The sequence below is a fragment of the Sorex araneus genome, chromosome X (genome assembly GCF_027595985.1).
Source record: "Sorex araneus isolate mSorAra2 chromosome X, mSorAra2.pri, whole genome shotgun sequence".
NCBI lineage: Eukaryota > Metazoa > Chordata > Mammalia > Eulipotyphla > Soricidae > Sorex > Sorex araneus.
In genome coordinates this window covers 81,295,007-81,311,067 of record NC_073313.1, presented here as the reverse complement: position 1 = coordinate 81,311,067, position 16,061 = coordinate 81,295,007, and the positions used below count along the sequence as shown (strand labels likewise).

The 16,061-nt window shown below is 45.8% G+C and overlaps 1 protein-coding gene across 2 annotated transcripts; it reads left to right on the top strand.

Moving 5' to 3' along the window:
• The first annotated feature begins 1,830 nt into the window (after positions 1-1,830).
• Positions 1,831-12,915, top strand: CCDC160 (coiled-coil domain containing 160). Of its 2 annotated transcripts, XM_055122852.1 has the most exons (3): positions 1,831-1,958; positions 3,142-3,196; positions 11,595-12,915. In XM_055122852.1, the coding sequence occupies exons 2-3, from the start codon at positions 3,161-3,163 to the stop codon at positions 12,654-12,656; spliced, it is 1,098 nt and encodes a 365-aa protein (XP_054978827.1). In that variant the 5' UTR covers positions 1,831-1,958; positions 3,142-3,160; the 3' UTR covers positions 12,657-12,915. The 2 variants fall into 2 exon arrangements, with proteins under 2 accessions (XP_054978827.1, XP_004621314.2); XM_004621257.2 differs by lacking the exon at positions 3,142-3,196 and having other exon boundaries at positions 1,902-1,958.
• Positions 12,916-16,061: the final 3,146 nt, after the last annotated feature.

Sequence of the window (16,061 nt, the reverse complement as noted above, 5' to 3'; positions counted from 1 at the left end):
TCTCCAAGGACTTTAAAATTATTTTTATATTTTAATTTTAGGGCCACACTCTAAAGTTCTGAGTGCTCGGGACTTTGCTCCATGTTCTGTCCTCAGGGATCACTCCTGGAGGGACCCGGGGGGAATGATGAGGGTCTGTGGGGTGGTGTTGGCTGCCCATAAAGCAAACACTTTATCCACTGCACCATCTCTCTGGTCCCAAGTTTTAAATCCTCAATCCTCACAAAACCCTGTGAGCCAACACTTGCTATTATCATTCCCATTGTACAAATGGGGAAACCAAGGCAAAGAACAATTAAGATTCCTTTAGAAACATAATAAGGAAGCTCAGAGCCAAATAAACTAAGTGGCACCCACTTTCCAAATAACTTAAACAGAAATGAGAAATGAGAGGCCATATGAGAATTTACTCTGAAGGAAAGTTCTGCCAAAATCCTAAAATCGATGCTGCTTGGGTCAATAACATTGACATCAGACTTCTCTACAGCCCTCATTAATTTTGGTTCTCTAAGGAGGAAAAAGAAGACGGAGACTTAGGCTGGGCATCTGATCACAACCTTGTCAAGTCTCAAAATACCTAGTTAGGGGCCGAAGTACATAGTACAGCAGGTAGGACATTTACCTTGCACGAAGTCCGCACGGATTCTATCCGTGGCAGCCCATATGGTCCCCTCCAACACCCCACGACCCTCACTGCCAGGAGTAATTCTTGAGAAAAGAACTAGAGTAACCCCTCAGCATCACTGGGTGTGACCCAAAAAAGCCAAGAAATCATCATCATCATCATCATCATTATCATCATCATCTAATAATAATAATAATAACAATAACAATAATAATAAAAAGATCTGGATTCTAAGGCAAGCGAGGCAGTAACGCAAAGTGCATTTAAAAAAAAATCAGACTACAAAGAGGTTGCTAGTCCGTATGGGAGAATCCACACTGGTTAATCGGGGAGCGAATCAAAAAGCCCGGGAAGATCTCTGATCTGTTTCACAAGAGATCGCGCCGATGGAAATCTACAACAACACGCAGACGCGAGGGTTCTCGCCCCCCCCCGCCCCTAAGCAAATCCTGGAAGTTCGAAACTTTGTGCAAAAGTCATTGGGGGTGGGCTCAGAGGAAACCCTTTTTCCATCGCCCGGAGCATGGAACTAGAGATTTTCAATTCAAATCGCTGGAAAGGGGATTAGGGAAATGGCTCGGAGTCACTAGAGGAAGCCCAGTGGGATGGAAACCCCATCTCCGGTTAGGGGCGCGATCCGGGGTCAACGCGCCCCTGACAAGCCCTTGTAACCTTAATGAGAGGCATAAACTCGGCCGCATTCTGCTACCTGGGGGTGTTCATGGCAGGGGTGTGCGTAGGGGGGGCGCTCAGAGTGAACGTCCTACAAGTTAATGAATGTAACGCTTGTGCTTCCCAGAACAACAACAAAAAACCCTCGCCCGCCTGCAGCGACAGAGCCGCAGGCCCCAGGCTGAAGCCGTGCCCCTCCCCTCCCCCGCCCCGTCCACGCCACAGTCGCTGGCGCCCAGGTAAAAGCTTTGTGAGTCACCGGGACCCTCCGTAATAAGAACACGGTGGGTGGGGCGGCCGTGCCAGTTGCTTCCCGCCCTCCCACCGTGCCCCAGCTCCCCCCGTGCCCGGCGCCCGGACTCTGGCCGCTCTTTAGCCGCCGCGGCGCCCACCCCACCGGGCACGCTTGCCGTCCCGGTGGGCTAGGCCAGCGAGCGGAGCCCCGAGCGTTTGCCGAGGGTCCCGGCCCCTTTAAATCCCGCTACCCCGTTTCCAGGCAACCGCGCGGCCGGCGCCCGGGCTGCACTGCGGAGCCGCTGCCCCGTGCCGGGCCCGGCCGAGTCCGAGTGGCCAGCATCGACCCCCACCCCCCAGTTGCCGCCCGCGGTGGCGACCGGCTTCCGAGTCTAGGGCCCTGAGCCCACCCGACTTCACCGATCAGGTTGGTTTCCTCCCCTGGCTTCGCGCCCCTCCCCGCCTCTCCCCTGCTTGCGCGGCGGGGCTGACCCGGGGATGAGGCGCGGGCCGGGGACCCCTAGTCGCACCGCGATCCGCCTGGCACGCGCGCCCCTACGGGGCGAGGGGGGTAGATTCCATGGGTCTCGAGAGCCCCTAGGGCTTTGGGAGGGAAGGGAAGCCGGAGGAAGAGGGAGGGAGGAGTGGGATCCGGCCTTGCCCCCTTACTCTCACTCCCCTAGGTGATTTGGGGAGGTTGGCTGGTGCCACCTGCGGGGGGTAAGGGGGTGGGGGCGGGCAGAGGCGCGATCTCACTTAGCCACCTTTTTTCTCTGCCCCTGACGCCCGCGATGGCAGGAGTTTTCGGTTAACCATTGACAGAGAGGTTTTGTTAAAAAGCCCCAAAGTCGCCGTGCACTTAGACGCAGGTTTATAGCCAGAATGTGACTCCCATACTAATAAAGCCCTGAGCCCCCTCGGAATTAAGACGAGCCCGTCTTTCCCCCCCCCCTTCTCCCAGAAAGAAGAGTTTTACATTAGTTAACAAAGAAGTAGGGGGGAGGAAGAAGGGGGCTAAATAACCGTCCGCAGGGCTGTTTGCTACGGTCCCCGGGCTGGAGTGTCCAATATCTGCTGAACAATAGACAAAACGAGCGGTCCCGCGCAGCGGACTCTTGGCCCGGAGGTTAAGACCCTTGAAAGATGATGGCGAAACTCGGGACCACTCCCAATGCCCATGATCATGCCAGGGAACTGTTTCTTGGGGGGGGGGGAAGCAAGTCAATCCTGGGACCCAGCTCGGGGCTTAACGGAGCTAACGGGAATAAACCTGCAGGGTTCCCTTCGGGCAGCCGGCGCTTGGCGTTTAAACGAGAGGCGCTACAATGTTGGCGTGGGAGTATGTAGGCGCCAACGGCTCCCGTTTGAGACTTTAAGTCGGGGGCGGGGGGTGGGAGGCTATAGGAAGACTTCCTGGTATCCCAGGTAGGAAAATAGCTTGGCAAATTTCAAAGAGGAAACTTGCCTGCAGAGTGCCCCTTGTGACTAATCAGATGGGCCGAAGCGCTCCCTTCTCTCATGGCATTTGAAGCTGCAGGCTTGGGGTTTACTAGTTCAACACTTGACGCCGGGCCTGGGGCGGGGCGGGGGGTGGGCATTTTATTTTTCAGTTAAAATTACAAGGCAACAATGACGTCCAAGAAGACAACTTGGATCGCCAAAAATGTAAGTACCGAGCAGCAGGCTGCTCTCTTGGGGGCGTTTCTCAGCATCGTAGCGTCTCCATCCTCAGAACTGAAGGGAGCATCAGTTCAATGATTTTTTTAGAAAGCCTCTGCCAAAGAGGAAAACGCCTCCGGGGCACCGCTTGGTACCTCGCAGATCCTGACCGGGAGGGCCCCCCTCCCCACCTCCAGCGTCTTGGAACCCGGCCGAGAAGCAGCCTCGCCCCCACCCCAACGGTCCCCGACACCTTGGGGTCTCCCCGCCAACTAACAAACGAAGTATCCTGCTTTCCTGTAGCTGAGCCAAGACCAGTTGGAGGGAAAAATTAAATTGCTTCCCAGGCTGTAGTCTGGGGAACCAGACCTCGGGTTTGGGCGTAACTCCCACCCGCACCCCATATCCCCACCGGTCCACTGAGTGCCCCCGATGTCGCTGGACCTGAGCAACACCCCCCATTGACCCAAACAGCCTGCTCGGCTGTATATCACACCAGTGGCCCCTTTTCTCCAGTCCCCCAGCCTCTTGAGCACTGCTTGGGCCCTCCCCTCCCCGGGAAACCCTTTCCCTTACCCCTAAAACGTTCTCTTTTGGGGGTTTCTGGAGCCACCCCCGGCGTGGCTCAGGCCTTACTGCCGGCTTGGCGCCAGTGCCCTAACTCGCTGGACTATCGCTCCGCCCCCCTAAAACTTTCTAAGATCAGAAAGAGAAAAAGTGTTTATGAAAACTTGGTCTCAAAGCGTTCGACAAGGTTCAGGGAGACTGTTAAGAATCATGCCACAACTATTTATTGGGGGTGTCGGGGATCTTGACCGGGGTGTCTGTCCCCCTGGTTTTTTTAGACTTCCCAGGGTGCAATTCAGTCAAAGTTGGAGAACTTCGACACCTTAAAAATGGCGACAGCCGCCATTTTAACTGCCATCTTCAGCTGATGACCCCTGGAGTGGAATGTTGGCCTGTGGCCTTTGTGATGCCTTATCGGACCGCCTGGGGGTTCGCGGGCTAAGCCGGCCTGGCTCCCGCGGCTCCTTTGATGCGTCTTTCAGGAAATTTGAGATTTCCTCTGGGTGGTAGTTTAGGGGACACTTTTACAAATGGAGATTTTCCTTAGAAATGTAAATGCCTTTAGCAAAATGGGTCACCTACTGGGTTTTGACTTTCAGAATTTTCCCGGGTGTGTTTCCTTTAGCACACCGCCCTCCTGCTGAGCCCAGAGCTGGCTCCCAGGGGGTGCGCGCGCAGGCTTGACTCTGGGAAGCCCCAGGTTTGGAATCTAGCAGGGTCCCCTGAATACTTTGACCTGTGACCCGCCACTTCCTCCCAGCACCTCCCAGTAGGACCCAAACCACATGCACCCCACCCCAACCCCCCAAAATATCAGCTTTAGGGCCAGGGATATGGCTCAGAGAGAGCGAGAGAGAGCGAGCCAGAGCCAGAGCCAGAGCCAGAGAGCGCACGTGTGTGCTTGTCATGTGTGAGGCCCTGAGGTGGTTTCTCTCCCATATTCTCTGGAGCTTTTTGGGCAGAGATAAGCATTCACTTACGATGGTTGTGAAATGGTTTATTTAAGTGCTAATAATGATCGCTTTCTTTTTAATTGAATCACTGTGAAATAGTTACAAAACTTGTTCTTGATTTGAGTTGCAGTCCTACAGTGTTTCAACACCCATCCCTTCACCAGTGTACATCCCTGTCACCAATATCCCGAGTTTTCCTCCTGGCCTCCCTCCCCCATGCCAGCCCCCACCCTGCCTGTATGGAAGACACTTTTCTTTCTCTTTCCCCCCTTTTTTTGCCTTTTATCACTGTGATTTGCAACACTGTTGCTGAATGGGTATCATGTATATCTTCACCTGCTTTCAGTACCCAGAATAACCTGCTTTCAGTACCCTGGGTGTCATATATACCCTTCACCTGTTTTCAGTACCTAGTCCTTGTCCAGTGTGATCATTTCCAACTATCATTGTCATAGTGGTTCCTTCTCTGTCTTCACTGCACCCCCCTCTTAAAGGCCCACTCCTGTCCTTTCTGTCATGTGACTTTATATGGCTTTCCTGGGCTCTAGCTTATTTGCCTCTTTATTTTTCATTTCTCTTCGCTCTGCTCCCCTGACCACAAGTCCTTTGAACGTAGGCTGTTAGGATAAGAACAAATCCCTCTGAAAGGCTATCCTTATGCTTTCAAAAATGACTTCTGGTTTGATTTGCCACCTGCTGCATGCAACAGATGAGCTCATCAAGGAGACTTGAGAGTAAAATGGCAGTTATGTCCAGGGTAGAAGAGCACCAACATACAGTCCTCGTCCTTTGCTGGACTCAGGCCATATTTGTTCTGTATTAAACAACAACAACAACAATAAAGCAGAATCCACCAAGAGAAAATGAGCCTGACCGCTTTTACCCTCGCTCTGGGCTCTGGGACTAGATTTGGGAGCAAGCCCTTTTGAGGATCTCCTTCCAATAAAAGAGGGGGAGAAAAAAGAAAAAGAAAGAAAGGAACGGCTCAGAGACCCTTTGACCCTTCCCTGTGTAACCCATGGGAGGGAAATCCCAAAAGCCTTTTCAAACCTTTCTCTTTCTGTGCTTTGATATGTGACATGCAATTCTCCTTAACCCCCCACCCCCCTTCATTTTTCCCCCTCTCTCCTTCTGTGGCCCTCTAAAAAAATACCTCAGCTCTGAAAATAGTGGGTGGTATTCTTTCACAGTGTGGAACAGAACCTGGCAGGAAAAAAAAGAGGAATTTTGCAATAAGCACTGATCTGGGAGGCATGGGCTGTTTTATCACTACAGGCTGTGTGGCCTGAATCAAGTTACTTACTGCTCTGTGCTTCATAATAAAAAAGAGAGAAATAAGATTTCTTTAGCCAAAAGGGGCAATGAAGTTTTTGCTTTCTTTCCTTCCTCTCTCTCTTTCCTTCCTGTTCTTTCTTTCTCACGCTCTCCTTTTTCTTTTCTTCCTTTCTCTTTCCTTTTTCCCTTTCCCTTTCTTTTCTTGATTCCCTCTTGCTTTTTTTCATTTTGTAAATTTCATTTCTTTCATTTCCTTTTTTCACTCTCCCTCTTTTATTCCTTCTAGTTCTTTCTTTCTATTCTCTTTCATTCTCAATTTTCTTTTTCTTTACTTTCTTTTTCCTATCCTTCATATCTTTGTATTCTTTCTTTCCTGTCTTCCCTTTCCTTTTTCTCTCTTATCTTTCCTTCCTTTATTTTCCTTCCCTTTGTTTCATTCCCTCTTTTTCATTTTCTTTTGTCTTTCCTTTCCCTTTTTTCTACCCTTCCTTTTCTTTTCCTTCCTTTCTTGTCTTTCCTCTATTATTTTTTCTTTTTTCCCTATCTTTTCCTTTCCTTTATTTATTTTTATTTCTTTGCTTTTTGGGGCACACCCAGCAATACTCAGGGGTTACTCCTGGCTCTGCACCTAGGAATTACTCCTGATGGTGCTTGGGGAACAATATAGGATGTCAGGGGTTGAACTTGGGTCAGTCTTGTGCAAGGCAAACACCCTACCCATTGTACTGTCGCTCTGCCCCCTTTCTTTCCTTTATTTTTGTTTATTCGCTTTCTTACATTTCCTCTCATTTCTCTTCCTTCCTTTCACCTTTCCCACCTTTCTTTTCATTCTGTCTTCCCTCCCCTCTTTCTATCCTTCCTCTTTCTTTTCCTCCCTTTTTTCCTCTTTCCCATCCTCCCTTCTTTATTCCTTTCCTTCCTTCTCTCCTTTTGTTCTTTCATACTTTTTCTATTTTCTTTCTTTCTCTTTCCTTTCTTTTCTTTTCCACCTCATGCCTTCCTTCTTTTCCTTTTTCTGTTCTTAATTGTCTTTCCTTTATTTTTCTTTCCTTTCTTCCCCTTCCTTTCCCTTCTTTCTTTTTCCTTTCATACCTTTCTTCTTTTCTCCCTCTTCTCTTTCTTCTTTCCTTCCTCTTTTCTTTTCCCTTTGTTCCCTTTCTTCCATTCTTTTTTCTTCCATTCTCTTTTGTCCTTCTTTCCTTCCCTGTTTCCCTCCATTCCTTTTTCTTTCCTTCCCTTTCTTTCCTCTTTTCTTTCATTCCTTTTATTTCTTATTTCTCTTTCCTCTTTCTGTTCTTTCTCTTTCATTCTTTTCCTTTGTTGCATTTCTTTTAATTTCTTTGTCTTGCTTTTTTGAGTCACACCTGGTGATGCACAGGGGTTACTCCTGGCTTTGCACTCAGGAATTACTCCTGGCGGTTCTCAGGGGACCATATGACATGCTGGGAATCGAACCCAGGGAACTCAGGTTGGCTGCGTGCAAGGCAAATGCCCTACCCGCTGTGCTCTCAGCCCCTTAATTTCTTTGTCTTTGCTCTTTTGTTTTCCTTCTTTTTACTTTCCTTTCTATCCTATTGTCCTTTTCTTTCTTTATTTCTTTTCTTTGCTTCCTCTTTCTTCCTTTTTTCTTTCACCTGTTTCTCTTTCTTTGCTTCTTTCCTTCTTTCATTGTCCTTTTTCTTTCTCATTTCTTTCCTTTTATTTTTTATTTAACTGCCATTCTATTTCTTTTCCTCTCTTTAATTTATTTACCTTTTCTTTCCAACTTTCATGCATTTCTTTCCTTCTTTCATTTTTACCTTTTGTCCTTTCTTTCCTTTGTTTTTTAAAATTTTTTGTTTCCTTCTTTCTCTTTTCTTTTGTTTCTTTTCTTCCCCCTTTTTTCTTTTCTTTATTTTTGATTCTTTCCTTTTTCTTTCATTTATTCTTTCCTTCCTTCTCTTCTATCTTTCCTATTTTCTCCTTTCTTTGTTTCATTCTGTCATTTGCTTTCTTTCCTTTATCCTCTTATCTTTTCTTTGATCTTTCTATTTTCTTTTGTGTTGTTGTTGTTGTTGGGTTTTTTTGCCCTTTTTTTTCTTTTTGGGTCACACCCAGTGATGCTCCTGGCTTTGCACTCAGGAACTGCTCCTGGCAGTGCTTGGGGGACCATATGGGAAGCCGGGGATCAAGCCCTACCCGCTGTGCTATCCCTCCGGCCCCTGTTCTTTCTATTTTCCTTTCCTTTCTTTTTCTTTCCTTTCTTTCTCTCCCTCTTATTCTTTTTTCTTTTCTATTTTTCTTTTTCCTTTTCTTTCCTTTTTTCCTTTTTCTTTTCCTTCTTTTCATCTCTTTTTTGTATTTCTTTCCTTCTTTTTCTTTCTATATTTCTTTTCCATTGATTTTCTTTCTTTCCTTTCTCCCTCTCTATTTTCCATCTCTTCTTTCTTTTGATTTTCTTTCCTTCCTTTCTCCTTCTCTTTGTTTTCCATCCCTTCTTTCCTTGTTTCCTCTTTGTCCTTTTCTTTTCCCGTCATTTTCTTTCCCTGTTTTTCATTCATTGTTTAATTTCTCTTATTCCTTCCTTTCTTTTCTTTTCATGTCTTTCTTTCCTTCCTTCTTCCCTTTCTTTATCTTAGCTTTCATTCTTTCTCTTTCCTCTTTTTTCCTGCTTTTCTTTTTTCTCTCCCTTTCCTTTCCTTTTATTCTATTTTATTTCCCTCTCTTCCTCTTCTTTCTTTTATGTTTTTCTTTCTTCCTTCTTCCATTCCCTTCTTTCTTTTGTTTCCTTTCTTTTCCTTCTCTATTTCTTCTCTTTCCCTCTCTTTTTTCATTCTTTCCTTCTTTTCTTTTCTTCTGTCCTTTCATCCTTCCTTGCTTTTCTTTCTTTTTCATTCTTCCTGTTCTTTTTCTTCCTTTCTTTTCCTCCCTTACTTTCTGTTTGCTTTCTCCTTTCCTTTCTCTTCCTCTCTTTTTCTGTTCCTTTCTTTCCCTTTCTTACTCTTTTCTTTAGTTTCTTTCTCTTTCATCCTTCCTTGCTTTAGTTTTTATCCTTTCTTTTTCTTTTCCTTTCTTTTACTTTCCCTTCTTCCTTTCCCTTTTCTTTCTCCCTATCTTTCTCTCTCCTTTCCTTCTCCTTGCTTCCCTTTCCTGTTTTATTTCTCTTGTTTCCCTCCTTGCTTTCCTTTCCTTCCTTTCATCCTTCATTCCTTTCTTTACTTTCTTACCTTCCATTCTTTCTCTTTCTCTTTTCTCTCTTCTCTTATTGTGCTTTTCTTTTTGCATCACAACCAGCATTGCACAGGAGTTACTCCTAGCTCATACACTCAGAAATTGCTCCTGGGAATTGAACCCAGATAGACCACATGCATATCAAAGGCCCTACCTGCTGTGCTTTCACTTAGCACCCTCTTAGTGTCTTTTTTCTTTTCTTTCCTCTCTTCCATCCTTTCTCTTTTCTTTCTCTCCTTCACAGTTTCTTTATCTTTTTTCTGTCTTTCCTTTTTCTATACCTTTCTTTCTCTTTCTTATTTTTTCATTCTTCACTTCCATTCCCTCTTTCATTCTTTCTTCCTTTCTGTCTTTCTATTCTTGTCTTTCCTTTTATTCCCTTTCTGTCTTTCTCGGTTTTTAATTCTTTTCTTTCATTTTTCCTTTTCTTTATCTACTTTCTTGCTCTTTCATTTCTTTCTCTCCACTGTCTCTATTCCCTTTCTTTCTTTCTTTCTTTCTTTCTTTCTTTCTTTCTTTCTTTCTTTCTTTCTTTCTTTCTTTCTTTCTTTCTTTCTGTACTTTACTTTATTGATATAGTTTCTTTCCCTCTCATTTACTTTTTTCACTCTTTACTTTCATTCCTTCTCTTTCATTTTTTCTCTATCCTTTCTCTTTTTCCCAGCATTAGATATGAGAGCATGAAAGTACACATCTCAAGAGGGGAGCTGGAGCAATAGCACACTGGGTAGGGCGTTTGCCATGCACGCGGCCGACCTGGGTTTGATTCCCAGTATCCCTTATGGTCCCCCAGCACCGCCAGGGAGTAATTGCTGAGTGCAGAGCCAGGAGTAACCCGTGTGCACTGCTGGGTGTGACCCAAAAAGCAAAAAAAAAAAAGAAGAAGAAGAAGAAGAAGGGAGTGTGGGCAACACACATGCTCAGGCACCACATTTGCTCAGCTATGTGGGCACAAGCAGCTTCGGCTCAGGCAGCATTTGTTTTTCTTTCTCTTTCATTTCCCCTTTTCCTTTATTTATTTATTTATTTTTTTGCTCTTTGGGTCACACCTGGCGATGCACAGGGGTTACTCCTGGCTCTGCACTCAGGAATTACCCCTGGCCGTGCTCAGGGGACCATATGGGATGCTGGGATTTGAACCCGGGTCGGCCGCGTGCAAGGCAAACGCCCTACCCGCTGTGCTATCTCTCCAGCCCCCTCCTTTATTGTTTATTTCTTTCTTTTCTCTTTCTCTTCCCTTATGTTTCCTTTTTTATATTTCTTTTTTCTTCCTTTCTCTCTATATTTCTTTCTTTTATGTCCTTAATTTCCTTTCATTTGCATTGCCCTCTTTTTCTGTCTTCTTTCCTTTCTGTCTTCTTTCTTTCATTCTCTTTCTTTCCCTGTTCTTTCTTCCCTTTTAACTTTCTTTTTCTTCGTTTCATTTTCTTTCTATTCTTGTGTTTCTGTTCATTCTTTCCCATCTTCTCTCATTTTTATTCCTTCTCTTTCTTTTTTCTTTCCTTTCATTCTTTTTTCTTTATCTTTCCTTTCTCCCTTTTTAATTATTTCTATCCTTCCTCTATTTTCCCCCTGTATTCCTTTTCTTCCTTCACTTTCTCCTTCCTTTTGCTTTCTCTTTCCTTGTTCTTCCATTTTTTTTCCTTAATTCCTTTCTCTTTTCTTTTTCTTCCTCTTTCTTTCCTTTCTCTTTCCTTTCTTGTTCTTCCTTTCCTTAATTTTCTGTCATTTCTTTCCTATCTTTCCCTCTTTTCCTCACTTATTCTCTTTTCCTTTTTTTCCTTTTCTTTTTCTTCCTTTCTTCCCTCCCTTTTTCCTTCCTTCCTTCCTTTCTTTCGTCTTTCATTTTCTCTTTATCTTTCTTTTCTTTTCTCCTATTTTATTTATCTCTTTCCTATCTTTTCTGTCATTCCTTTCCCTTCTCTTGTTACTTTTTTCTTTCTCTCCTTTTCTTTCTCTTTCTGTTCTTTCCCTCTTTGTTTCTTTTCTTTTTCTTTCTTTGCTTTTTCCTTTTTCTTTCCCTTCTTTACTTATTTTCTTTTTCCTTTTTTTTATCTTTTTCCTTCATTTTTTCCTTTCCTTTCCCTTTTCTCCATATCTTTCTCTCTTTCTCTCTGCCCCCTTCTCTTTCTCTCTCCTGACTTTTCCTTTTTCTTCTCTCCCCTCCTCCCTTTCCCTCCTCTTTCCTCTTATCCTGTTCTTTCTTAGATATTTATATTACTTTGCCTAAAGCTGGAATTTTTTGTTCTTTCCATTGCACCAGCTACCAGTGTAAATATTGCCCCTGGATTGTGGTGTTGTTTGGGGCCACAGTCATTGGTGCTCAGCAGACACATTTAGCACGCTCTCTCTCTCTCTCTCTTTTTGACCCCGAACCTTAATTTTAAATTTGTCTTCAGGGATTAAAAGTGGTGCTGGAAGAAATGGACACCGGTGCCCGAAGAAAACAGTGGAATGATAACATGTACACACCTGTATCTAGTCCAACTGATAGCTTAGAAGAGGTGGCCTCCTCTAGTTCTGGCAGAAAACCCGAGAAGGCCAAGAAAAACGAAGGCCATCTTACTCTACCTAATAGAAAATGTCAGGAAGAAACTAGTCTCAAGGTGAAGGACTTATTCTACCAGAATGTCAAAGAACCCAATATACGAGACTACAAGATGAACATCTTGAATAATGGAGCAGGTCCGAGTTCCCTGTCACCTGGATCGCCTCAGCCCCCCAACGAACCGGGATTAACTCAGGCCCAGGTCAGACTTGTACCGACTCAGGCCCAGGTCCCGCCTGGATTGCCTCCAGCCCAGGAGAGCAGCGACTTCAGGACCCTCAACAACATCCTTAGAGCTCGAATTCGAGCTCGGTCCGCCTATAAGATTGAGGGAATATCAGCTTGTCCTGATCTTGTAAAAGCTCCTACACCAAAAGTCCATGTGAATGTTCTGAATAAAGAACTGGAAGAGCTGAATTTGAAGTGCCAGAAGATTGAATCCGATTTTGAAATGACTGAGAAGGAACTTGTCACCTCCCGCCAGGTTTCATCAGAGGAATTTGAGGACAGTACTACCTTCGGAGAATCAAAGAAAGACATCAAAATTGAGATCCTTAAAAACGAACTTTGTGAAAAATCCTTAACCATCAAAAACCTGACATTCGCACTCCAGCACTCAGAACATCTGATTGAAAAGCTCACTTTGGACAACAGGAGGCTGAAGGACTCCATCCGGAAGTTAAAGCACCAGAATTACATCGGAAGTACTCTTCTCAAAGAGGAACTACAGTTCTATTACAAAATGGAAATGAAGAAGATCCAGGAAGAGCTAAATACCCTCAAGGCCGACCTGGAAGCCGAGCGAGCCATCCAGAGAAGAAACAAGAGAGCATTGGAACTCCTGAGAAAATACTTTGAAACGAAAAATTCCGTTGGCATTATTCACATTTTGCCAGCGGATAACTCTCCTTAAATCTTGAGAGAAGCCCTGCCAAAGGCTTCCAGGAGCCTTGAGCCAAATCAACATTCTTGTGGCTTTTTTTTGTCTCCTACTTTAAATGAATGAGATGAAATGTTCACTTTGGTGACTCCAACAATGTGTGTCATGTCAACATGAGAAATCCACCAATTGTCCCCTTTAAATGAAGTGACTAACGGTAACAATGCAAACACAAATGAAATTTCATGAACTCTTGTTTATGTTTCACTAAGACAGCAAGTCACCAGTTTATTTATCCATGCTAACCCATAGCCATTTTTTGATCTTGGTAGCCATTTGTGTCCATGTATGTCACAATAAACATCTCATTCATGTGTATGAGTCTAGCATGTATATTAAAACTAGACCCTCTTACTTTGAGATCTAACCTTAGTTAGGCAACCATAAACTTACTCCCCACCCCAAATGCAATGTTTTTCTTTTTGCCCTGACCTTTTTCCCCATAGCCTAGAAGCCTCAAAGCTTTGGAAGAGACCTGATTCTGTCAGCAGCAGCTTTTGCATTTCCTCGGTTGACCAGCAAGGGGTGCTGCTGACACACTTCCAAAATCTGACCAAGGGAATGTAGCTTCCTGGCCAGTTTCAGGTGATCAGCGGGAGAGAATGGGAAGTAAACTATTAGTAAGCTGTTTTGGTTTATACAGGAGTCCAGCTTCCTAAGGGGGAGGGGGACCCAGACAGTCTCTTATATTTAGCAAGAATAAAAAATACAGCCGGTTGGTGGAAAAGATGGGCCAGCGGATTCTTTGCATGTGAGTAAATCATCAAAATTTCCTGTAAGTGGTGCTCCACTCGTAGTATTTTTTTAAGTCTAACAAGCCAAATGTTAGTCCTAGATATTGAGGGTGGAAGAAATACTGAGAATTGGGACACTTGGGTATCTGTTTGGTCATTAACTCAGCGATTAATTTAGGCCTAAAAGTTCCCATGCATAAAATGAGGACATAGAGATATTCAGATTCTTTTCCGTACAAACGTTCTTCATATCATCTCCTTGATAACGAATGGCAGGTATAACTTAGTGGTGCGGAAATAAAACTAGCCTTGAATGCTTTTACTGATAACACTTGGGAGACCAATTTCAAAGAATCCCACCCTTCAAGAGAAATAAACTTTTGAGTGTCAAACATTGGGTCAATAATAGATTAGGAGAGGGAATAAATATCTTTCTCATTACCTCTTAGTTTTGTGTTTGGACTACAGCCAGCTGTGTTCAGGGATTACTCCTGGCAGGGTCCCAGGCACCAGATGGTGTAGAATACCATACGGGATGCTAGGGATCCTAGGGATGGAACCCGGGTGGCCCCAGGCCAGCCATGTGCAAAGCAAGCACCCTACTCACTGAACTATTTCTCCGGTGGGCCCTTTTGTTGGTTTTGAACTGTAGATCTTGGAAGGCACTCACTAGAGAAACCAATTGACCTGGGAAGGTGGTCCTAAATTGGAAGATGATTGTCTCTTATGCTTTCTGAAATGGTCCTGATAATGTAATCCAGGCAGCCTGCTCCAGGGAAGACGAATTTGGGATTTGGGGTGGTCACTGGCTTCCCTCAAGATTCTAGGCACAAAAGCGAATTAGGAACCCTTGCCTATCTGTGGTACAGAGAATAAGTGGATGAGGAAATGTATGGGGGAGGGATGGTTAGAACACCCTTGACCCCAGAGGTTGGAGAGAAGGGCAGAGAAGGAAAGAAATCAAGGGGAGTGGAAAAAGAGAAAGGGAAGTAGGGGGGACCAGGGGTCGGGGCTGCAGTTATACCGATTATGTGGGAGAATAGTGTAGCCATCAGACTCAGCAACACTGACACAGACTCAAGGACACTGAAAACTTGAGATCTAAGCTGCGACCACTGGAAATTTGTAACTTGCCTGTCAGGTAACAGCCAGGGGATGGGGGGGATGGGGTGTGGGGTGGAGCATGGAAACACTGGTGGAGGGAAGCTGACACTGGTTGTAGGATTGGTGTTGAATTTTTGTATACCTAAAACTCAGCTATCAATAATCTTGTAAATCACCGCTTTTTTGGGGGGTCACACCTGGTGATGCACAGGGTTGACTCCTGGCTCTGCACTCAGGAATTACTCCTGGCGGTGCTCGGAGTAATTCCTGCCCCGACAAGAACAAAGTCCATTTCAACCGGACCAGCTCGGCCTTCTGCCCCGTCAGCTTGATGAAGCCCCTCTTCCCCAGCATGGGCTTCATCTTCCGCAACTGCCCCTCCAGCCCCGGGTCCCCAATGCCCCCTACCAGCCCCCGGCCCCCGCCTCGGAAGGATCCGGAGGCCTCCAAGGCCTCCCCGTCGCTGGCGTTTGAGCCATGGCTGCTCCCCCCGCCGGCAGAAGAACCTGTGTTGTTCCAGAGCTCCTTGATGGTCTGAAGGCCCCCTCCCCCCATGTTTCCATGGAGACCAGTGCCTTGGTGGCAGGCTCCTCCCTGTCCCCTGCGCTGGGGGATGAAGGAGCCCTTCCCTCTCGGCCTTCAAGCACTTTCATTTATTGTGTCAAAGCCCCGGGTCCTCATCCTGTTGGACACAGGCCCCTGGGAATGGAAGGGGTCCCCGCCTTCCCTGCTCACAGCTAGGCAGCTCACAAGTCCCGCCTGTGTTCTCCACACCTTCCTCGCCTGGTGGAAAGTCCCCCAGAAGGGCCAGGGGAGTCCCAGGGGGGCCCATCTGGGAGTGCAGCCAGCTGCTGAGTGAAGGAGAGGGGGTGCCCTCCTCCAAGGCTGCAGTACCCCCCATCCCGCCACCCCCTCACCTCATCCCTCCCTCTAACTGGAGGAGCTGACCAAAGTAGCCCTCAGGGGCCCCACACTTGACCAATCCAGCTGCTGGCAGAGGGGACAACTCAGCGCTTTCCCAAGGGGCATATTCATCTCGCTTTCACCCTGACTAAGATTGTCTTAAGCAGCCGCCAGCCTGCCCAGCCCCATGTGGGTAATGGGGGAGAGGGAGAGCTGGCATTGCTCGGGGTGGCCAGTGGTGACTGTCCACCCTCCACCTGCTCCAGGACTGGGTGGGATTAGAAAAAGGCCTATTTTTCTTGTATGGATGTAGAAACTCTATTTTCTCCCAAAGACACTATTTTTGCAGCTGTTTGAAGTTTGTATATTTTCCGTATTGCAGAGCTACCCGAAACTGAAGAAGAATGTTAATGTTCAAGTTTTCTTATCCTGTGTTTAGAGGTGTTTTTTTTTTCAGATCTTGGTGTTAATAAACTAAATAAATAAGTATTCCCAGAAAAAAAATGGGATGCTGAGAATCAAACCCGGGTTGGCTGCACAGCTCTTTAATTAAATAATTATTTTAGAAAAGATTTTCAAAATATCTCAAGAGGGATTTTACAGATGTTAAGGCAGCTGCCTTGCGTGTGGCCTACCC